The following is a 24,991-nucleotide window of genomic DNA, read 5'->3' as shown; positions in this document are numbered from 1 at the left end:
TCAGATGCGGGGCTGTTTTTAAATATAAATTCGGGCTCGGGTCAGACCCTGATCCGACCCTCACGGAACCGTCCTACCCGCAAACCCTTACATATAAATATTTTTTCCATTGCTTTCGCTGGATCTCAGGTTCTCTCTCCATCTATCCACTTGCTTTGCTCTCTCTTCTCTCCTCTCATCTCGGCCTCTCTTTCTCATCTCGCCTCCCCGTCGCTGTCTCTCTGCTCTCCTCCATATCGCCGTCGACCCTCGTACTCTGTTCCTGCTCCGTCGTCTCTCTCGCACTCCGTCGCACTCTTTTGCCTCTCTCGCACTCCTCTGTCGACTCCTCGCACTCCATCGCCTCTCGCTCTCCATTTGCAAGGTAAGAGTTTGAAACCCTAATTTATGGTATGTTTGGTTGCTGAGAAACACTAGTTGGGCTGCTTCTATGTTTGATTGTTGACTACATTGATATGCAAGACAATGTTTATGTTTGTTTTTTTATGGCCTATATCAGAAAAGAAAAGAAAAAAAAAAAAAAAAGGGCCTAAAAGCAAAAGTTTCCAGAACAAACGCAAACCGCACGCGGGTGATTCTATTTGCACCCAAATAATAACTCAGTATGCCTAATTAGAGGGTACGCCTAATTAGAGTTTTAAAAGTTTAGTTCCTATTATTCCCTGTGTAAATTTAATCCACATTGAACTCTAAAATATATATATATTTTTGTCATGATACACCCATAGGTGTTCTTTATATTCAACTTTCTTTATCTTCTTCCCAAAATTTCAATCTTCTCTTCATCTTTTTCCCCACTCCAAAACTCAAATTCACCCTACCAAAACTCTATCTAAGATCAGTTTAATGGTTTTCCTTTACTTGTGCAGTGAAAAATTGAGACCAATCAAAATATCTTTTAGAAGCCAAAGACAGTTTGAGGAATGCCGCAACAACTACTTTGTGATCAAAACTTGAGACTCTCTTGCCAAAAAAAAAAAAAAACTTGAGACTGAGTATTGTTAGCTATTTACCATGACCAAGTCTCTTTCGATTATATTTTTGCCTCTGTGCCTTTGTTTCACTTCTTTATTTCTGCATATTCCTAGTAAGTCCCTCTTTTCTCTATTTCATTTTTTTTCACCCAGCTCAAGAAATCCCCAGTACAAGAATAAATTGAAACATCAATGGCTACAAGTCATAACATAAATGAAAATACAATAAATTACCTCTCCAGATTACTGAAAATGATCAATTAAAACAAGCATAAAAAGGGTTTTTGAAAGAGTTTTTCAAAGTAGTGTAATTTAGGGTTTGATTTATTTATTCTTTGGGTATATCTTGAGGGGTATTTTTAGAAAAAAAAATAGGGTGTACTGAGAGCAAATTATAATCCTAAATAATTTAATAGGGTGTATTGAGAAGTTGGGCGTACTTAATGATTTTTTGGGTACAAATAGAATCTCCCACTGCACGCACAACTGCCCGACCTTCACATACAATCTATAGCCCGCACCACGGGCAGATGTGGTTCTGTTTTTGCCCAACCCACACCCCATCAGACGGGTCCAACCCGCAATCCGAACCGTCTAAAATTGATCCGTGAGCACCCTTTATAGACCCAAAAGGGTTAGAAGACCATCAAAAAGGATTTTTCACTAAATTCTCAAATAAAGTCATTTAAAAATTTTGGATTTTGAATTTTTAAATGATTTTATTTGAAGAATATCATCTGAAGTGAATCTCATTCCTGTGCGGACATGATTTCATTGCAGCCACTGGTTTCGCTCTTAATGGGGTGGCGCCTTCTGTAAAAAAGTTCCAGATGATTTTTTTTTTTTTGAATGAAGTTCGAGATGATCTTCATTTGGTCATTTTTGGTTTGTTTTTTCACATTTTGTTTTTTTTTAAAAATTAAAATTAATTTGATAAAAAGAAAAAAAAAACTTATTATTTTTATATAATTTTATCCTAGATAGAAATAAATTTTAAAAATTTTAAAATATATTATGGAAAATTTATTAGAAAATGATTTTTTAAATACTTGTATCTAATTAGTTCATAACATATTATTGTATTTGATCCACCAAATCTTAATTCTAAAAATTAAAAATTAATGTATAGAGGTATTTTAGTAACTATATTACTCATAGGACTTATTGGAATATAAAAAAATAATTTAAATTAAGTGAAACATAAGTAAGACTTATTGAAATATAAAAAAATAATTTAAACTAAATGAAACGTGAATAGGTGAAGGGAGATTTACAAATAAATATCATTTTTTTGGTTATCAAACTAGGTCTTTTTTTTTTTTTTTCAAACACAAACCAAACATGGTCTCCAGCCTCCAGGGAGGACTCAAATCCCAGAAGTAGTGCTCTTAAATCCAACCAATGCTCGATGTGGTTTTCAGTAACTGGCGGTGGTTTACGAATTCTGCGCTACTGCCTTCTTTCTCTTCCACCTGTCCGCTTTCGTGCTCTAGCTATCATGGACAGCACCATCAGCAACAGGACCTCTTCTTTCTCCGCTTTCGCTCATTCCGGCAGAAGGTACGTTCCTTTCCCGTTGGCTGCTGAGAAACCAAAAGAAAATTACAACAAATCCCCAAATTCGAACCTATTGCCTTTTTCTTTTCTTTTTTGGATGCAATTGATGATATAATTTGCGGTACTGTGTTCGTTTATGTTTGTGGCAGTGGGGGTAGAGGAAGGGGCTTCGAGTTGAAAGACAATCGTGAGAGGTCAGGAGGCCGTGGCGGTGGAAGCAGCGGTGGTGGTTCTGGCAAGGACAAAATTGACGCTCTTGGAAGGCTCATGTATGTGCAAATTGCTTCTTCTTTGAATTTTGACCTTGCTTAATTGCTAAATTCTTTGTGTTCAATCTTGTTTCAAATTGAATTATGTGTTTTTGGTGGTTAATACCATTTGAATGAATTTTGTATGTTCCTAATTTTCAAAGTGATCAAACAAAGTTCAATATATGGCCATTGAAATGGAAAAAAAAGAAACAGAAAACTCAAATCAAAATGAAAGCGAATTTTGAAAGTGGGAAAGTAGGAATCTGGGAAAGCTACTAAATGGGTCCTGATATTTGATTCTACTAAGGTATCCATTTTTGAAGCTAAGTGTTTATGGTTGAGTATGGGTAATGAAATACATAATTCACATAACGTAAATTGGTTGAACTTGGAAAAATTTTACTTATTGATTTTTTTTGTTGTGCCCAAAAAAAAGGGGGTGGAAAAAGGTCTCACCTGAGCCAAAATGCGTGAATCTTGGTTGAGTGGAGTTTTTTTTCTTCTTTCTTTTCTAATGGGTTTAGAATATTGTATGGTTATGTTTGTTTATATAACTCATTTGAATTCAGCAATAATCACACTTTAATTTTTCATCTGTGATATTTATAGGACACGGATTTTGCGACATATGGCTTCTGAGTTGAACTTGAATATGAGAAGTGATGGGTATGTCAGGGTTCAAGATCTTCTGAAGCTGAATTTGAAAACTTTTGCTAACATTCCACTAAGAGCTCACACAGTTGATGATATTAGGGAGGTTAGTCTGCAAATCCCTCATTCCTTTATCGTAGCTTTAAGATATTATGTTATATATAATATACATAAGTCAAATGGGCTCTGAACTGTTATTTCTTCTTCTTCTTCTTCTTCTTCAAAATTCACTTGATCTTGTTTGTAAATTACCTCACATATGCTAGAGGGATGCCACAAGTAATGTTTGTTAACTATCCCGTTCCTTTATATGTGTCTGTCATCTTTTCTTGTTTAATCCTAGTTAACTGTCTATTTGTATCATTTGAGGATAACTAATTACTCACTACACTGTACTTGCAACTTGCAAGCAATTAGGCACATGAATTTGAATTTTTAATTCATTTCAAAATCCTATTATTGCCCTTATAAAAGCAAGATTTTTAAAGAACCTATAAAAAGTCAAATGGGATAAGGGGAAACATGAAAATTTGAGAGACTTTGGAAAAGAGGAACACCAAAAAGGTGTTCCCTTTTATGTAATAGTATAGATAGTAGAGATATTTAAAATTTGTATGTATGTATGTATATTATACTATTAAATAAAGGGAGAACAATAGTTTTTCTCCTTTTTCTGAGGCTTTGCCAATTTTTCGTCTTTCCATATAAACCCATTGTTTTTTTTTCTACAAATCATTTAACATCCTTATTTCTGTAAGGGATATACAATGAAGTGGGATAAAATTAACTAAGTCTTGGTGCTCGGCCCAAAGCCGAACCCGCACCAGTAAGGGAGCTAAGGGCTCGGCCCAATAACCAAACACTTGCTCTCGATCAAGGCAATCGAGGTAGCTCGGCCCAATGCGAAACGGACCAAACAACATGTTGGACAACCACTCCAAAGTGGGCCAAGCAACGTGGTGGACCTCTTGGTTGGACAAACAACTACTCCAAAGTGGGCCAAGCAACATATTGGACCTCCTAGTTGGACAACCACTCTGGAGTGGACTAACTTAATGACGGATGATTCACTGAAGATCTTTCTTAGGTTCACAAGAGACAAACAACTCTGCTCCTCTCCATCTGTCTGAACAGAACGTGGAGACATGGAGGTACAGAGGGACGAAACGCACACATGACTGACCTGCATCTGAGTGTCAGGCGGAGTGGTCGTCCTTCTCCAATGAGAGACGATCACTAATAAGACAAATAAGACAGACTTGCACCCCAGTGTCAGGTGAAGTGGCCGTCCTCCTCTAATGGGAGACGACCATGAATAAGACAGATCGGACAAATGGTGGAGAGAGGTCTTGGAGGACAAGCAATCTTCTCTTATAAAAGGTGAGCATTATTCATTTTCAAGGGATCCGAAATCCACACACTTAACATATATACACTCTTGGTATTCTCTTTTATTCTTTTCCCTGAGTCCCTAACTTTACCATCGGAGGGGTTTCTGACCAAACCCTAGTCAGGCAGCCTCACTGTTTGTTACTCTATGCAGATTTTCAATTCCTAGAGCACGCTGTTCATCCACGAAGTTCAACCCTTTTTCACAGTGCAAAAATCACCTTCGCACAATTGGCGCCGTCTGTGGGAAAAGCATTGCTTGCTTTGTGACGAACTCCGGCGATGGGAATTGAAGATACACCCCATTATGGGCTAGCAGAGAGGACTCTAATGACGGAGAGAACCAAAGATAAGGGTTTGGCATTCCCTTCAGCGCGCGATGACCCTATGGGCCACGACGATCAGGCACCTAACGCAGCAGAGTGACATCCTGTCGTTGCCGTCGAGTCGTCTCAGCTTCTTTTTGTTGAGAGAGACCACCATGATCACATTATCGACTCAATGGGTTTGGAGATCATTGAGCTTCACACCCAATTGATGAAGTTTATGATGACCCCCACGGAGTTGAGAAAGTCCGTTGGAGGACCGTCGCAAAGGAGACATACTTCTCCGCCGCCTCACAAAGAGCACTCCAGCTGTGGCCCTGCTCGTAGAGAGCGTAGCCAGCCAATTCCGGTACGTAGTGAAGGGGCCAGCAGTAGGGCGAATAACCTCGAAAAAAATAACCCACGAGAGAATTCTTATAAAAGGCAAATGACTGTCAGAAGCATATCTGAAACCTTTCATAGCCGCCGCGACGAGCAACAGCACAATTTGAGAAGTTGGCTAAACGATAATAGAGAAGAGGCACGACAACTACGTAGGGGAGAAGAACGTCGACGAGATAGGGAGGAGGAACACCGGTTTGATAGGGAAAGGGACCAGTTGGATCGGTCCATACACCAACAAGAGTGTTGCGCTCTAGACCGGTTGGTGTCTACCCTTTTCTCCCCAGAGATAGAAGCTGTAGAACTTCCACGGAAGTATAGCCCGCCGAAATTCATTCTCTATGATGGGAAGATGGACCCTCTGACCCACATTAGCCATTACCGTCAGATGATGTCCTTCAGGAACCACAACGACGCGCTCATATGCTAAGTCTTCCCTTCTAGCCTTGGAGAACTTGGCCTCTGATGGTTTGACAAACTCCCCAGTGGTTTGATTTATGACTGGACGCAGCTCTCTGAGGCGTTCTTAGCCTGATTTGTCTCCAATAGCAGAGTTCGAGAGCAGTTGGATACCTTGTTCAATATTCGAAAGGACAGGAAAGAGATCCTACGCCAGTACGCGCGATGATATTGGGAGGAATATGGCGACTTGGAGGAAAATGTTTGTAGTGAACAATTGGCTGTGCTATACTTCAAGCAAGGCCTACCTCTTTCGCACAAGCTAAGGCAGTTGTTAACGAAACGACCTGCCCCCACCATGAAGGATTTGAGGCCCCGAATAAAGCAACAAGCTCGTGTGGAAGATGACGCTGCTTCAGTACATGTTGCGATTGCTGAAGAAGAAGTCATACCGCCCCGACCACCTAGGATTGAGCAGCCAAGGCCAAAGAGGGATGAGCTGCGCAAGAACTATGGCTAAAAGAACCGCACTACAGTGGAAAACGAAGAGGAAAGGGCCAAGTCTTATGAAGGCATCACTATCTTCTTCAAAGAGCCAATATACAGGCTCATCGAGAAACTTAAAGGGGAAGCCTTCTTTGTTTGGCCCGCTAAGATGCCTGGAGACCCTTCTCGACGCAATTAGACACTGTGTTGCACCTATTATTGAGAGAAGGGACACAAGACGCAAAATTGCAGAGCTCTCAAACAACATTTGGAGGACTTAGTTACGGCGGGACACCTCCAACAATGGATAGACGTTGATAAGACGAGGGAAAAGTAAGGACAAGACTAAGCCCCTCCTGAAGAGAACCATGCCTCGAGGTTAGTCATCAACGTTATCCATGGAATGACCAACCTCGAAAGGGAAAACACCCTTTGAGGAGAAATCCAACGAGCCACCCACCTTCAACAGGTAATGTTGGTAGGACCTTCTCTCAAAAAGTCCAAGACAGAAGCCAGACCTTCTCGGTTTAATGTCGTGTTCACTGAGAAGGACCTAGAGAGAATCCAACACCCCCACACCGATGCCCTCATCGTTACAGTTGGTGTGGCCAACAAGTTCGATGTGAAGCGAGTCTTGATTGACCCAGGAAGCGCCGCAGACATCATGTATTATGAGCTTTTCAAGAAGCTTGGTCTTTGTAAGCAACACCTGCCATCTACCACCTGCCACCTCCTCTTTAATTGGCTTCAACTCGCAAACAAAATGGCCGCTCGGCCGAATAACTCTGTCTGTCATAGCTAAGTCCAAGGTGGTCTCTGTTGACTTCTTGGTGGTAAACACCCCATCTCCCTACAATGCCATCCTTGGCCGACCTTGGATTCACCAGATGGAGGCAGTCCCTTCCACCGATCACCAACTCGTTCGCTTTCCAACCAAGTATGGAGTAGAGGAGATTCACGGAGACCAAGTGGCGGACAAACACTACTTCATTGCCGCCATGAAAACCAAACCAGTCTGTGACCAAGTGCAAATGGTGGAAGTACCTGACTAGAAGAAGGAAACCCCGACAAGTTCTTCCTACTCGACACTTCCCTCACTGTTGGAAAGAAAGAGCAATTATTGGCTCTACTCAGTAAAAACATTGAAGTGTTCGCCTGGTCAGCCTATGACACTCCTGGGTTGGACCCTAATTATGTTTGTCATCGACTCAACGTCCAATTAGGAGCACGACCGGTTGTTCAGAAGAGTAGACGGTCATCCGCACAACACACCAATGCAGTGATCGAAGAGGTGGACAAACTTTTAGTTGCTGGAGTCATTCGAGAAGTGCAGTACCCAAAGTGGCTGTCCAACACCGTCGTGGTGAAGAAGAAAAATAGCAAGTGGAGAGTCTGCATTGATTTCACTAGCCTTGACAAAGCTTGCCCTAAGGATAGTTTCCCCCTTCCACCAATAGATTAGTTTGCTGATGCAACGGCTGGACATGAGCGCATGAGCTTTCTAGACGTCTACAGTGGCTACCATCAGATCCCCATGTTCGGCCCTGACCAGGAGAAAACGGCTTTCATTATCCCTAGAGGCACTTACTGTTACAAAGTGATGCCTTTCGGCTTGAAGAACGCTAGTGTGACCTACCATCGAATGGTCACCAAAATGTTCAAGGACCAACTCGGTAAAACCATGGAAACATACATTGATGACATGGTCGTCAAAAGCAAGTTGGTCGAGCACCATCTAAGGGACCTTGAGCAAGTGTTTGAAATTCTGAAGACTCACAAGCTTCGACTGAATGCCTCAAAATGTGCCTTTGGAGTAGGATCAAGGAAGTTCTTGGGTACATGGTGACTAGGCGGGGCATCGAAGCCAACCTTGACCAAATCAAAGCCCCCAAAGACCTCGAAGTGCCTACAAAGGCTAAGGATTTCCAGAAACTTGCTGGCATGGCTGCAGCACTTAATTGTTTCATCAGTCGGTCCTCTGATCGGATGAAACCCTTCTTCCAACGTCTAAGGAAGAAAGCTAACTTTGAATGGGGGAGCCAATGCTCTGAAGCATTGGAAGATTTGAAGAAGTATCTATCCTCACCTCCCTTTCTATCCACCCTATCGCCAATGAAGAGCTCTTCCTTTGCTTGGCCGTTTCTGATCATGCCGTCAGCGCAGTGCTGCTCAGAGAGGATGTAAAGGAGTAAAAACTAGTATATTATGTTAGCAAGACACTCTTAGATGTCGAAACTAGATACTTGCCACTGGAGAAATTGACATATGCCCTATTAATTGCCTCTAGAAAGCTTGTTCACTACTTCCAAGGACATACCATCAACGTCCTCACTGAATTCTTCCTCAAGTCAGTGTTCAGTTGAGCTGATTTCTCAAGCTGAACAGCGAAATGGGCGGTGGAGCTTGGAGAGTTTGACATCAAGTTCCAACCTCAAACTGCCATCAAAGCTCAAGTCCTGGCAGACTTTGTTGTAGAATTCACTCTAGGACCAACTGTCCTCCCGAAGGGAGCTCGACCTTGGTCACTATGACTACCCAGCACAGAGGGCAATCCCCAGCCGAAGCATGGCAGCTTTTTATCAGAGACGTATGAAAGCTGTTTGTGGACGGTTCTTCTAACCAAAAAGGCTCAGGGGTAAGAATTGTCCTTATTTCTCCTGAAGGATTCATTTTGGAACAGGCCATCCGATTGGGCTGGAAAGCTTCTAATAATGAGGCAGAGTATGAAGTTCTATTAGCCGGCCAGTGAAATGCTGAACACTTCAACACAGAGGAGCTACTCGTCTTTAGTGATTCCCAATTAGTGGTCAACCAACTCTCTGGAGTTTACGAGGCTCGCGATGAGCGGATGGCCACTTATCCAGAACAGGCCAAAAACTTGATCAAAAAGTTCCAGGCCATCAGAGTTGAGAAGATTTGTCGAGAGGGAAATGGTCACGTTGATGCCTTAGCTTGCCTGGGTTCCTCGGTCGACTCTAGAGACGGCCACAAAATTTGGGTGGAATATATACCCCAACCAAGTATTCAATTAGTCGAAATGGTCCTTTGCACTGACTTGGGCCCAAGCTGGATGGACCCACTTTTGGCCTTCTTGAAGAACGGCACCCTTCCTGATGACAAAAAAGAAGCGCATAAGATAAGGCACAGAGCTGCTCGGTTTTGGGTCTTCCCATCTGGCAAGCTTTACAAGAAGTCCTACATGGGCCCTTATCTACTTTGTGTTCATCCAATTCTGGTGGAGAATGTGCTTTACGAGATCCATGATGGAATCTGTGGGAGCCACACTGGTGGTCGGTCCTTGGCACACCGAGCCCTAACACACGGGTATTGGTGGCCACGTATGCAAAAAGAGGCCCAACAATTTGTCCGCAAGTGCGACAAGTGCCAAAAGTTTGCTCATCTTATTCACCAGCCAGCCAAAGCTCTGAACCCCCTCACCAGTCCTTGGCCATTCGTTTAGTGGGGCTTAGACATTGTTGGACCACTAGCCAGGGGAATTGGGAATAAAAGGTTCTTTATCGCTACAACTGAGTACTTCACCAAGTGGGTGGAGGTGGAGGCCTTGTGCAAGATCAAAGAAGCAGATACTAAGAGGTTTGTTTGGCGTAATGTTTTGACTCGATTTGGTATTCCCAGAGTCCTCCTTTCTAACAATGGTACACAATTTGATGGCAAGATCTTCAGGAGATTTTGCACTAACTTGAAGATAGAGTTCCGAAACTCCACTCCGGCATACCCACAGGGTAATGGCCAGGTTGAGGCGTCCAACAAGACGATCATCAATGGGATAAAAAAGTGTCTTGAAATGGCCAAGGGCAAATGGGTAGAAGAGATACCAAATGTCCTCTGGGCCTATCGAACTACTCCCCGCCGGTCGACCGGTAAGACACCTTACTCTCTTATCTATGGGCTGGAAGCAGTCATCCCTTTAGAGGTTGGCCTTCCTACCATCCGTTCTGAGATCTTTGAGCCAGCAGACAATGATGAAGCCATTTCCCAAGCTCTGGACATGGCCAAAGAGCATAGGGAAGCTGCCCTCATTTGATTGGCTGCTTACCAGCAGCAGCTCACTGAGAGCTTTAACAAAAATGTGCATCCGAGGCAATTCCTACCAGGTGACTTGGTACTCAGGAACGCGATGGACCAGAAGAAAATTCCTAGAGAAGGGAAACTCGGTGCTAACTGGGAAGGGCCCTATTTGGCCGACTTAGCAAGGAAGCAATCCCTAGACCATGGAACATTGCCAACCTAAAAAAGTACTTCCAGTGATGTGATTCTTAGAATGAAGTATTTTCAGTAATATATTTCTCAGAACATGCCTTGATGTAATCAAAAGTTCTAAGTATCAATGAATGGAATTTTGTTTTACAATTTGTCTTTATTTACTTGTATTGTACATTTATGCTCGGTGGAGCAAATTGGCCACGGGTCTGAACTCAAGCCAAGCTCAGATGCTGGACCCTTTGGTTGGAGCGGGGTGCCAAGTGGTATAACTTGGTGGAATTTGTGCCAAGTATCATTGCTTGGAGCACGGTCCATATTCACAATTCGCGCTCAAAGAAAGGCCGAATTACACTCTACGATGGGTTAAATCACGCCAAAACTTGACCAAGTTAGGTGGTGGCTGAACAACATAATAGAAAACTTTCATAATTTTTTCTCTCCTAAGGCATGAAGCATGGTCTGACCGAACAGACGACCTTCTGAGCCACAGAGCTCATGCTCGGCTGGGGGCATCAAAAACTCACTCAATTTTTTCCAAGGCACGAAGCCTGATCAGACCAAACAGATGGCCTGCTAGGCCACAGAGCCTCTGCTCGGCTGGGGGCAAACATTACATACAAGCAAAAATTGAAGATAAGCAGTTCAACACTTGCAAAAATGTAAGAACAAGTGCATTGAAATGAAACTTCAATTACAAAAAAGAGTTCCGCCATACAAAAGAAGAGGTCCAGCCGACTGAACTCCAAGACTAATAAAAAAAGTGCAAGTTACAAGTTCAACACTTGGCAAATTTAGAAGGTACTTCGTTACAAAAAGGAGCTCAGTTTGTATCATGGCCTATCTGACCGAGCACTAAAGCAAAGGTTGAAGATATTTCATTAACTTCCAAGTTTCATTACAAAAGAACTACTAAAGCAGAAAAGCAAAAACTCAAGGCAACCTAACAACTTACTCCTCGCGTTGCTCCTCCTTGCAATGTCCCTCCTCGCAATGCTCCTCCTCTGTAGGATCGACAGTTCGCCCAACTAAGGAAGAGCCTGGCAGGAGAGGAGAAAGGTCAGAAGGATCAACATCCGTTGCTCCAGCCCCCTGAGACCTTCGTTTCCTAACTCTTGTTTTGGTCTTTGAAGGGATTGGGATATCGTGAATATCATAAAGAGGAGAAGCCTCTTCCACCTTAGCAACGCGCAGAGCCCCAGTCCAACCCTTAGTAAAGATCTTGCCCCTCAGCTTCAAAATCTCCTCCGAGTAGGTCTTTTCGGCCTCGTCATAGCCCCTCTGTTCGGCCTCATCCACCATCCCTTGATAATTAGCCTTCAAAGACTTCAAAGCAGCATCGACATCTGTAGCCCACCATTTGGCCATGAACATCAATGCTTCGGTATTCTTCTTTGCATCTTCCATCTCTTTTAGATCCTCTCCGGCTGCCTTTAAGGACATACAACATCAGCCAACATGTTGATCGTCTTGATCCTCTCTTGCTCCTCACGATGCCGCCTTTCATCTATGATGTGCATCCTCTAAATGCACTGCACCAAACAAAGGTGTCATATTCTCAACAACCAAATTTAAGGAAATGACAAGGACATAGAAAAAGACTTACTGCAGTCAGCATCTGCACTGAACCCTTGATTAACACGTCGCTTGAAATGTTTTGCTCTGCCATGTCCAAAGGTAGTAGTAATGCCTTTGATAAGTCAAAGGCCAAGTCGCTTGAGTAAATGGTGCTGTCCGATGTAGTGATTGCTCAGCCTTTATGCTCCAAGGGAGGCACCTATTCTTCGACTGAGCCCTGCTCATTAGAGCCCCTAGTAACTTCTTTACCTTTGGACCTCTTCCTCTTTGAGGCCCTATTAGCAGGAAGAGCAAGAGTAGTGACGGGAGGAGGAAGAGCAACATGCTTTTTTCCACCCTTAGACCTCTCAATCGGTGGAGAAGGAACTCGTGTGTCGACTGTCAAGATAGCTAGAAGGTCCTCATCATCAGATCCAAAGACTGAGGCATCAAGATTGAGCTTTTGGTGGTGAGCCATTTTGTTTGCTAAGTTTGGCGACAGAGAATAGCCTCTACTGAGTGATCCGCTTGATAAACAAACAATAGCGGAAGAGAAAGCTCTGGTGGTATGGCCAACTTGCTCTTCGGTTTCTATTTTAGATGAATCCCTTAATAACTTGTTTACGTTGGGCTTCCGTTGGATGAGATGTTTGTAAGTTCGCACATAATTAAGCAAATGTGGGGCCGACCGATCTTTTCTCCGGCCTCATTTTTAGCTTCTTTGAACTTGCAAGTAAGAACAACAACACTTTAAAAAAAATCACAGGCAATAAGCGAATGAACAAAAGGAAACTAAAACGAAGAATGACCTGGGTGGCCGTTCTCCCGTGGAACCCGTTTTGATCGAACCACCTCCTCGGCCGTGGACTCCCAATTTCCTCCGACTTAAAGGAAATTAGAGCCATGTTTAAGGAATAGCAATGAAGGATATCCCAAATACCCAAGTCCAAGTCTAAGAGGTCGTTCAAGACCGAGACGCCGTTTACCACTCTAAATGTGTTCATTGATATTTGCATTGGTGTAACATCAAAATAAGAAAAGAATCGACGCAACAAGTGGTTCAACGGAAACCTAACACCCCCCTCTACAATGGAAGCAATTGAGAAGGGCATTGTGGTGCTCGTACACGACCGATTCGCGTCCACTGCCGCCAATGTCAACGTGACATCATTGGGAATGTTATATCTTCGGCGGAACTCGTGGATTCTCGCCGGAGTGTCCGCTAAGTTCCGAAACTTACCCATGGGAGGTGCGACGTGCCACCAAACAACTACACTAAGGATGACTTGCAAGGTTAGAGGTACAATGGCCGATTGAGTTATTGTGAGCTAGACAACTTTCAATGTTACACTTAACCAAAACATCAATGGTGAAAATGGAAAGGAAATACATGGGTTTAATAACTTACAATGCCGATTCAAGGCAATAAGATGCAATGGTAGTGAGAAGGTCCCGTTGTGATTAGCGTTGCACTGGGAAAAACTGTCATAGAAGGAACAATGAACGACTCAATAATGGTGGAACAACCAAAAATCAACAAGAAAAGCTTATTAAAAGGAGAGAGTTCAAAAACTTACAAGATTAGAATCGGCGAGACAAGTTGACAGCAACCAAAAAAAAACAAACGCGAGCCACGGAGTAATGGTGGATTGCCGGAAAACAAAACTAGTGAACAAGAGCCAAAATGAATAGGTCGTAAGTAACAGAATAACAAGGATATTTTTTGGCTGCAAATAACGAATGCCGACAAGTCACCGGAAGATGAAGATCGAAGTAGAGAACGCTGGGTTTGTCTCCAGACTCTGAAAATCTAATTCTCTAGAGTGAGAAAGTGAGGAGACCACGTCGTTGGTGCAAGCTCTCAACTTTCTGAAGAGAAATTTGGAATTTATAGAAAGAGGACCAGAGGTCAAGCTATCAAATTTTAAAATTGCTTTAGAGTTCCAAGGAAAGAAAACGTAAGGATAAAACCAAAGTCAGACTCTTTTTCCAAAAATGGGTTCTGTTGTTTTTGGAGTCAAAAAGTGAGGCAGCAAAGACATGGGAAAAGTGGGTTTGGAAATTCAAATTTCTAGAGTGAGAAAGTGATAGGTAAAATGGGTTTGCTTGTTTTCAAAAAACTCTGAAATGGGCTTGCTTTCACGTCACGTTGGCAACCCCCAAACTAATCAAATATGAACGCATGATGGCTCTACAGTTGGAGTAAGTACATTAGTCAGGGCCGAGCTTGAGGTCCGGTGACAAGGCAAAGTTCACGAACAACTGAGCTGCGATGCTCATGGACGGGTCAGTTGAAGCACTTTAGACCGAGCCAAAGGGCACTTAAAACAGTGATGACTAAGTGTGAAATTGGCCCAGCTCTAAACTTTTCAGGCTAGCCGAGCATGGCATATGAGTGTCCGAAGCTCTATTAAGCTTCTCAGCCAAATCAGCGAGCAAACAGGTTTTGGAAGTTAAGTTTTCTAGTATAAAAAAGATAAGCAAAACAAGTCATAGATGTGTCGACCAACCGAACGACAACGAAGACGACCGAACAAGAATGAACCGAGCAAAATTGAAGACAGCTGTGCAACGCAGAACACGAATTTGAAGACCAAAATAATGATTGAGTTGAGTAGATGTCGTGTGTAAATTAAGTGGAGTTGCTCGGCCCATCAAGTGTCGGAAAAGGGTCGACCGAGCAACAACGTCAAAACCAAACAAGCATGACCGACCAATGCATGAAGAGGAGCTGAAAAAATTGATTTGTTGACCATGTCCAAACCAGAGTGCACGAGTATGACTTGGCCGACCAAGAACTGAAATCACCTGTGGATTTTCTAAGTGGGACCGAACCAACATAATTTTCCATTGTCTATTCTTGTTGGAAAGTGCATTTGCTCAGAGTATAAATTATACAATTTTTGCAGTTGCTCAGCCCACCAATGACTTACTCGGTTAACCGACGTGCAAACCAACCAAGCAAAGATGTGTTTATACTGTGATCAAGCATGAAAATCAACATATGGCCCACTAAACGCTTCTAGGGCAAACTTACAAAATTTGATTAAGTGGTATACCAAGTTTGTAGGCCCCATGTCTATTTCACCAAGTGCAATAAAGCATCAAGCACCCAACAAATAATATTTGCATACTATTACCATGCATGGCAATCAAGGTATGGCTCACAAAGCATTACCCATCAACATTATCAAAACATATTAGAAATTGGCTATGATAAGGCATGCTTTGATTGCTTTGAAGCACTGCCGAGTTGCTTGGCCCAATCCACGAACATAAAAAATATATATATATTAAAAAAAAAAATTTTTTTGCTGTGTATCTATTTTCAAGTCAAGCAGTGATGCTCAGCCGACTGAGAGAGCACCAAGCTAGACAGTTATGAGGCTAGTAATGATACACATGTTCAGTTTGGGGGCATTACCGAGCTACGAAACATTGGGCAAACACAAACATTGTGCCGAACAATAATTTTGAATCCAACTCACGAAGCTCAAATTAGGTTATGATCAACCGAACTTCAAAGTTTGTGACGAAATTGGCTTCCGCTCCGCTAAATGTAAGCGCAAGCCAGAGGGCAAATGAAGTGGGATAAAATTAACTAAGTCTTGGTGTTCGGCCCAAAGCCAGACCCGCACCAGTAGGGGAGCTAAGGGCTCGGTCCAGTGACCAAACACTTGCTCCCGATCAAGGCAATCAAGGTAGCTTGGCCCAATCCGAAACGGACCAAACAACATGTTGGACAACCACTCTAAAGTGGCCCGAGCAACGTGGTGGACCTCCTGGTTGGACAGACAACCACTCCAACGTGGGCCAAGCAACATGTTGGACCTCCTGGTTGGACAACCACTCTGGAGTAGACTAACTTAATGAAGGCCAATTCACTGAAGATCTTTCTTAGGCTCACAAGAGACAAAACAATTCTGCTCCTCTCCCTTTGTCTAAACAGAACGTGGACACATGGAGGTACAGAGGGACGAGGCGTACACATGACAGACATGCATCTAAGTGTCAGGCGGAGTGGTTGTCCTCCTCCAATAAGAAACGATCACTAATAAGACAAATAAGACAGACCTGCACCCGAGTGTCAGGCGGAGTGGCCGTCCTCCTCCAATGGGAGACGACCACGAATAAGACAAATCGGACAATTGGTGGAGAGAGAAGGTCTTGGAGGACAAACGACCTTCTCCTATAAAAGGTGAGCACTATTCATTCTCAAGGGATCCGAAATTTACACACTTAACATATATACACTCCTGGTATTCTCTCTTCTTCTTTTCCCCGAGTCCCTGACTTTACCATCGGAGGGGTTTCCGACCAAACCCCGGTTGGGCAGCCTCACCGTTTGTTATTCTGTGCATATCTTCAATTCCCAACGCACGCTGTTCATCCACGAAGTTCAACCCTTCTTCATAGAGCAGAAATCACCCCCGCACACTAGGGGGTTTGCAATGTTTTTTAAAATTTAGATTCAGGTGTCCTAATGCAAAATACAAAATTAATGGGAGATTAGTTAACATGACATTATAGGAAAAGGCGATTAATTGGGAATAGGTGAGGGAGAGATAAGTGATAGGGGGAGGGAGGGAAAATTACATAAAAAGTACACATGATAAGGTAAAATTTATGCTCGTGACACCCCTTTAGCACTACTTGAATGAACTGTGTTTTGGTGTAGTTGAGCACAATTTTGTTGAAGGTTGCCTTATATTGAACCTTCTTTCTATTTTCAGTTTCTTATCTTCTATCCTCTATTTGTTTTGTTAACTTTCCAGCTTCTGTTGGCTGCAAAAGATATCATCATAAAAGGCCAAAAGGACTATTTTCCCTTTGTGTATTGTTATCAATGATTTGTATCATGATGTATTAACGATTGCATTTTTCCAATTGTATCCAGTTTTGGATAATCAAAAAAGAAAAAGAAAAAATTATATAACTTTTTAGATAAGCTGTTCTCTTTTTAGTTTTGATATTGAAACTTTGATTTGTATGTTGGATGTTTAGCTATAAATTTTTTTAAAAAAATTGATGTATCCCAGCTGTATCCGTACCCTACTTTTTAAAGAATTTGCCATATCAGCGTACCCTGTATCATACCCTGTATCCGTACCCATACCCACACATGTGCTTCATAGATGCTATCCTGCTGCATCTCTCCCTGCCATTGTTAACTTCATGCTTTGTCTGTATGATTTTGCATTTGACCCACAATATGTGAATAGGTCTGTCCTAATTACTTGCGTTTTAACATAATTTTTCCTAAGACAGTTCTCTTGATTTTTTAATGCATATGCTGCAGGCTGTCAGAAGGGACAATAAACAGCGGTTTAGCCTTCTGGAAGACAATGGGGAGCTTTTAATACGTGCAAACCAAGGGCACTCAATAGTGGTAATTTTTCCTCTAAATAAAAGGGTTTGTTTTTTTGGGTACAATTTATATCAAAGGAATGCAGCTTAAGAATTTCAGGAGAAAAATGATTGAGACTAACCTGTAACTCAATTTACGAGTATGATTCTAGTTTTATAGTTGCTTGGTTGTTGTTTAGACTTCTCTTTGCAAACTTTATTTTGTTAAATGTCACTCAAGTGTCTGTTGTTCAACTTTTCAAGAGTGGGAATTGTATCATGACTGTCATATTGTAGAATTGGTTTTATTTACCAAGCCAAACCAAACCAAGCCTTAAGTTCCATCAATGGGGTCGGCTACATGAATCTTTCTTCTCCAAGCGGCCCTATCAAAGGTCATTTCATTAGTCAAATTAAGTAGATCCATATCTCTATTTACAACACTAGTCAACGTTAATCTAGGCCTACCCCGTCCCTTAACATTTCCATCTACCCTTATAACATCGCATCTCTTTACTACTGCCTTTGTTGATCTCCGTTGAATATGACCAAACCATCTCAATCGATTCTCTCTCAACTTATCTTCTATCGGTGCTACTTTTTCTCATTCTCGAATACATTCATTTCTAATTCTGTCTTGTTTAGTCTTGCCACACATTCACCTTGGCTTCCTCATCTCAACCACACTCATCTTATCTATATGTTGTTTCTTGGTTGCCTAACATTCCGTCCCATACAACATCGATGGTCTAATAGCCGTTCTATAGAACTTAACCTTTAGTCTAGTGGGTATTCGTTTATCGCACAGTGCCCCAAACGCACTTTTCCACGTACACCATCCCGCTTTAATCCTATGGGCCACATCCGCATCAATCTCCCCCGCTGTTGTGATAATCGATCCTAAATAACGAAAATGCTCACTCTGAGGTAGTTCTTGGTTCTCAATTTTCACTTCTCCTCTGTTTTCATTGTTACTGTTACTAAATTTATACTCTATGTACTCTGTCTTAGTTCTGCTTATTCGGAATCCTTTAGATTCAAAAGTTTTTATCCAAATCTCCAATTTTGTGTTAACTCCTTCTCTAGTCTCATCTACTAGTACGATATCGTCTGCTAAAAGCATACACCATGGTACGTCATCCTGAATATTTCTCGTCAACTCATCCATAACTAAAGCAAAAAGATAAGGACTTAAGGTAGATCCTTGGTGTAACCTTACAATGATAAGAAATTCATGTGTCTCTAATCACATGAATGTAACTTTTTGTCACCCCTTTCTTCTCTAGCACCCACCATATTATATCCCGGGGCACTCTATTATATGCTTTCTCAAGGTTGATAAATACCATATGAATGTCTCTTTTCTTTTCTCTATACTTTTCTATTACTCTTCTCAAAAGATAGATCGCTTTCATTGTTGACTTGTCAGGCATAAATCCAAATTAATTCTCTGACACCTCTGCTATATCTCGCAATCGGTGTTTCATCACCCTCTCCCACACTTTCATAATTTCATTATATGACACATTAGCATGATTCCTCTATAGTTGTTGCAATTCTGGACATCTCCTTTATTCTTATAGATTGGTACTAAAATACTCTTCCTCTACTCATCTGGCATGTTCTTAATTAACAATATTTTGCTAAACAACCTAGTCAACCAAGCAACCCTTTTTTATCTAAACACTTCCAAGCTTCAATAGGGATATCATTGGGTCCTAAAGCCTTATTTGATTTCATCTTTTTAAGTGCAATCTCCACTTCAAAGTTCCTAATCCTGTGATAGAACCTATGGTCTTGGTGAATCGTATTACTAGCTATTTCTTCCCCTATTGCCATACCTCCATGTTCCTCATTTAATAGTTTCTCAAAATAATTCTTCCATTTTTTTTTTTAATTTATTTATAAAAAAAAAATCATGAATTAGGAAGATTAGTTTAAAAATACAATACCAAACTCTTAAGAACTTTGAAATGTGCATCATATATAACACATCTGATATAGATCTTACTGTTCATATTTTCATGGTCAATTGTCAGATGGCAGCAGCTCAACTTTAAGATTAAGATTGGAACACTAGACCTTAATGCCTAATTCCTAAATATGATTGTATTCTGGTATGAGGCCAGTGGCCTAAATTGCATAGGTTCATAGAACCACATTTTTTTCTATGCAGCATGCAATGCTGACTTAATACATTACTTTATTGACTGGATCCCTGTACTGGACATATATTTTAATTACCTCCACAAATACTTCAACTTATGACATACTTCAGAAAAGTATGTCTTAATAAGGCACCTGTTGAAATACCTATGATTGTTTTCCAAATGCCCTCTTGGTCTTGTTATGTTGTTGCCAATGTGCATGCACATAACTTGTGCAATCTAAATATGTTGCACAGCTGCTACATGCACTGCTAATTATAGATTTTAACCAGTTTTCTCTTTGTAATAAAGATATTGAGAGGAGATTCTTATTGCATTAGTATTTCAATGGAAGTTGTCTTAAAAATGAACCAGAATAAAGGCCATTCCCTGGTGCTGGTCCCCTGTAATGGAGGTTGACAGGAGGGGTAGATTGAAATAGACCTAACCTTCTGCATTATATTCTCTAAGTAGCTGCTTTTACGTTCAAACCTGTATTCTCACACTTGAAATTAAAAGTTCACCATGTTAGTGACAGAATAATGGCATTAGAGGCCCAACCAATTTGGGATGAAAATTTGTCTCGACTAAATGAACCATTTTAGACTTCATTTTGCGAGCCGCAGAATTTAGAAATGATGTCAATTTTGTTAAGAATTGGTTTAAGTCAAAGCTGACATTGATATTTATTGATCTGGGTTTGCCTGGAATTAAGAATTGGTTTAAGTCAAAGTTGACATTGATATTTATTGATCTGGGTTTGCCTGGAATTATTTTTTTTTTTTTCCTTTATTACTTTGTTTCCTATTTTAGTGTTTGGGTTTGAGCATTTATCTGAGCTGTATGATCCAATAATTTGAATTTGTTATGCATGCTTGGCAGACTGTTGAAACTGAAAGCTTATTAAAACCAATCCTTTCAGCTGAAGAAGTTCCAGGTGGATATAGTTTCAAATGCTATACATTTATTGTTTAGGAGTTGGAACTTCGCTATTTTATATCATATTTTACATCTTTGTTTGCTTCATTCCTTTTGTTTCGTTGTGACATGCAGTGTGTGTCCATGGGACCTATAAGAAGTTTTTGGAATCAATATTGGAGCAAGGTATCAAGCGAATGAAAAGACTGCACGTTCACTTCTCTTGTGGCTTGCCAATGGATGGTGAAGTAATTAGTGGTAAGATGTTTGGAGTGATCTCGTTGCCCAAATTGTTTTTACCATTACAATCATGAGTTTATGAAATCCTTTGAATGTGTCATATGCCTCACTTTCTCTTTCAAAGTGGAAAGTAAAATGGAGATGAAAAATCGTTTGCACCTAGTAACTTGGGTAATTTTGATGATTTCTGACCATTGACATGTCAACTTCCAGGTATGAGACGGGATGTCAACGTTTTGATATTTCTTGACGTGAAAAAAGCTTTGGAAGGTAAGGTCAAGCAAAACTGGAAATGAATTGGATTGTTTTGAACTTCAAAATCTAAACACATATTCGCTTGTAATACTAAGTTGAAACAGAGAAAGCTTGATGTACTTTTTTCTATGTTTTTATTCAGAGGGAATGAAGCTTTATATTTCAGACAACGAGGTGATCTTGACTGAAGGTTTTGATGGTGTTGTACCAGTGAAGTACTTTGCAAAGATAGAATCATGGCCAGATAGACAAGCCATACCCTTTTAGACTTCGATCATATCTGGACTCTTTGTTTCTCCTTTTTTGTTTTTATGTTTAAATATTTGGGACTCGTGTTTTCCATTTAATGGTGTGATAAGATGTACCGACTTTTTTTTTTCCTTCTTTTTTGTTGAAAAATGTAAATCTAGCACACATATAACAATTATTGATTAGATTAATTAATCTATTCATGAAAATCATGGTTTATCCAATTGGTGGGCTATGTTTTATGTTCATACCTTGTGTGTTTCATGCGTGCTGCTTTTGTAGATCTGTATATTTCAAATCTATTGGATTTTTAAGATTTGTATTTTGTATGTAAAATATGATTTTGTGTTTTTTTGTTTTTGTTTTTGTCTTTTTTTGTTTTTTTGGGGCCCTTTTATTTTGGGTCAGGTGTGCTTTATATATCCAGATAAGTGATAAGTACTTTCGTTGGATAGAAGACTTGTGTTTGGTTAAATTTTCAAGAGTTTAAAATCCAAAATTTCGTTTGGTTTATAATTTTTTTAAAATTATTTTAATCTTTTTTTTCATTCTCTCATATCCTATGCATCAATAAATCATTTTTTCTTTATCGTCTCCCATTCTTTCACGTCATACACATCAATTAATTATTTTTTCTCTTATATCCATCTATTCAATTACAACCAAAATAAAAAAATTAAAAAAAAATTATAAATCATCCCAAATTACAAAACTATAACTACAAAACTATTTTCAAAATAACAACCAAGTAAAATTTTAAAATTTGAAAACTCTTTTGAAAAATTTATCTTTCAAAATTGATTTCAAAATCAAACCAAATGGTTTAATGAAGCTTGGATTTTGGATTTGAGAGAATTTTATTTCACTTTGTCAAATGCAAATGGTTCAATGAAGCTTGGTTTAACCAAGCTTTGATGAGTTAAAGCATCTCCAACGGTTAATCAAATAATTCATTAAATTTGAGTAAAAAAAGTATGAGATCCTTTATATGATATCAGTCACTCTAACGGTGATGTCATCAAACCACTGGTCGTCCAGCTGGTCAACCAGCAAGAGCAAATGCACCACTGTTGTCTGAAACCAATTTGTTGCCTAAAACCACCGTCTTCTGAAATTATAAAACCCAACTTAAATTCCACAAACATGATGGTAAGGTTAATGATTGACCCAAAGAACACAACATAACTCTAATATTTTGCAAACCCGGTCAAGGAACAAAGGACAAGGAAGGCATAGAATGAGATGGGTATTCATAAACCTCCATCGATTACAAATCAAACAAATGAGTCACGGGTTTGATTCAAAGGTGAGTCTAGTTCAAGCAAACCCAGGAAGATTTATGCCTGTATATGTGAATATTCACATACCACACATACACACATATGATTATATATATATATATATATAAGAAAAAAAGGAAGAAGAGGTAGAAGAAGAGTTTAGAGAGACTTATTGTGTGAAAAGGAATTGGGGAACAATCACGGCTGCTGCTGTTCATTTTTTGTGTAATCCGGACAACTGGCCAGATGTCCGGTGGCCCCACACCCAATGATCACACACAGTGATCTGGTGAAAGCTGGGCTAGCTTCTCAATTTGATGCAAGATTTGGGTTATTCTCAATTTGATATCGTTGCTGAAACCATTGGAGAGCTAAAAACGATACTTTTTCACCAAATTTAAATTTGGTGATGAAGATGAGTACACGTTGGAGATGGTCTTAAGGCCTGTTTGTTAAGAGCTTCGGGGTTGTTCTTAGAAGTCAATCAGAGTGATTTGAATTTTAAAGTGCATTCCCAATCTAATGAAATTCCTTACATTTGGGTAGATGTATAGTGGGTTTTTTTTTTTTTTTTTTTTTTTTAAAAGGAAAGATATATAGTTGTTATTATCAATTTGTGTAACCTTGTATTCTTCTCACTTTCTTTTCAAAAGTTGAAAAATGAAAATTATTCTGTAGTCTTGGACAATCATCTTTATTTTGATTATGATTAATAACGTTTGGTTATCTCGGTTAAAGTTGAAATGCAATTATAATGAGAATTATTCGTTAATTAATTCATTACCATCATGTCTATAATCCCAATTAAATGTGAAAATTTCACTTTTGTTAGATTTTTAAGAAAATGAGATTAATTAATTATCAAATCTCATACATTTATCGAGATGGCTATTTATAAGTGGTATGATTAAAATTATAAGTACAAGACCACTTAATAATTGAATGGGGGATTACACATAAGTATTAATAGGTGAATTTATATATAGGATAATAAATAACGTTTTTCATCAAATACTATTAAAAAGCGTCATTAATTGTTAATATTCAGCGATAGTTTGAAAATTGTCACAAATTATAAGTTTTAGTGACAGTTTAAAAAATCGTTGCAAAAAAACTACACTAATTTTCAATTTTCAGCTACAATTTAAAAATTTATCACAGAAAAACGTCTTATAAAAAGCGTAACAAAAAAAGGTCACTAATTTTAAATGTGTTTGGTTTGAGTTTTCTGAATTAAATTTTTTAAAAATTGAGTTTGTTTGTTTGTTTGTTTTTTTATTTTTAGTGAATATTTTTAAAATTTTAAACGCTTTTTTTAAACTTTTTTAGATGCATCTTATTTAGATGTATGATGGGATTTAAGGCTTGGTTGGGTTTGGTTTGGTTTGGTTTATCTTACTTAAATGTATCTAAAAAGTAAAATTTTTGTGAAAAATATTTTAAAAAATTAATAAATGTGAAAAAATACGACAAATATACTGAATTTTTTTTTTTTTTGTATTTTGGTATTTAGTGAATTTTTTAAAGATTTCTTTTCACAAAAATTATACTTTTTAAGTGTATTTATGTTAGGTGTATCTAAAAATTTAAAAAATTGCTTAAAATGTTAAAAAAAATCAATAAAAACAAAAAAATACGGAAAATAAAAAAGTAGAATTTTCTAAAAAGTGTTTGTAGAAAACCCAAACCAAGCAAAGTAATTTTTAGCGACGATGTTATTTTTCAATAGGATTTGATGGGAATTAATTCAAATTATTAGGACCTATTAATAGTTTACCTTATTGAATTCTAATCGAGGAAGACAGGTTAATTCATATAGTTCGATCAATTTTTCATACACGATCAAAATTAAAATTATTTTAATTTAATCATTTTTATAAAATTTCTCACAAAATAATAAATAAATAAATTAATTAATTATACCAAGACCCCATATATTAATAGTGAATATCACTTTACCCCTAATGTATAAATCCATACATATTAACATTCTCAATTATGAAAATTATACAAATATACCCTCTTTTGAAGGTAGTCTGGAAGGAATTCATTTTCATAATTAAGAGGTCCAAATATACAGATTCATAAATGAGATTAATTGAGAAAGTCTAGTGTAATTAACCCTAAATAAAATAAACTAAAGTAAGCATAGTTTGGCACCATGTTTAAACGAGTTGGGGGATTCTGCACACTTAAGCGGTGGCATGTGTGTTGTTTTTTTATTAACAATTCCGTTGCCTAAGGTAAAGACATGAATGATCCTTTTCTTTTCTGTTTTTAATTGTCATTTACATTAAGAGGTATACTTCCTATGCAATTTCATCTAGTTAGATAAAAATAAATTATGATAAATATAATATTTCA

At 39.3% G+C, this 24,991-nt stretch overlaps 1 protein-coding gene across 6 annotated transcripts; it reads left to right on the top strand.

Annotated features, from left to right (window-relative positions):
• Positions 1-37: 37 nt before the first annotated feature.
• On the top strand, positions 38-21,595 carry EMB1067 (RNA 2'-phosphotransferase, Tpt1 / KptA family). 6 transcript variants are annotated; one of them, XM_028268167.2, is made up of 10 exons: positions 128-364; positions 870-1,087; positions 2,396-2,534; positions 2,681-2,800; positions 3,392-3,539; positions 17,492-17,581; positions 20,568-20,622; positions 20,739-20,861; positions 21,057-21,113; positions 21,241-21,595. In XM_028268167.2, the coding sequence occupies exons 2-10, from the start codon at positions 1,015-1,017 to the stop codon at positions 21,363-21,365; spliced, it is 930 nt and encodes a 309-aa protein (XP_028123968.2). In that variant the 5' UTR covers positions 128-364; positions 870-1,014; the 3' UTR covers positions 21,366-21,595. The 6 variants fall into 6 exon arrangements, 5 of the variants coding, with proteins under 5 accessions (XP_028123972.2, XP_028123970.2, XP_028123971.2 ...); XM_082916606.1 differs by having other exon boundaries at positions 2,327-2,534; XM_028268171.2 differs by lacking the exon at positions 870-1,087 and having other exon boundaries at positions 38-364.
• The last annotated feature ends 3,396 nt before the right edge of the window (positions 21,596-24,991 follow it).

This window comes from Camellia sinensis, chromosome 2, assembly GCF_055761805.1.
Source record: "Camellia sinensis isolate YWXY chromosome 2, ASM5576180v1, whole genome shotgun sequence".
Classification (NCBI taxonomy): domain Eukaryota; kingdom Viridiplantae; phylum Streptophyta; class Magnoliopsida; order Ericales; family Theaceae; genus Camellia; species Camellia sinensis.
The sequence above is the reverse complement of the archived record's forward strand: the minus strand, read 5'-3'. Positions and strand labels throughout refer to the sequence as shown.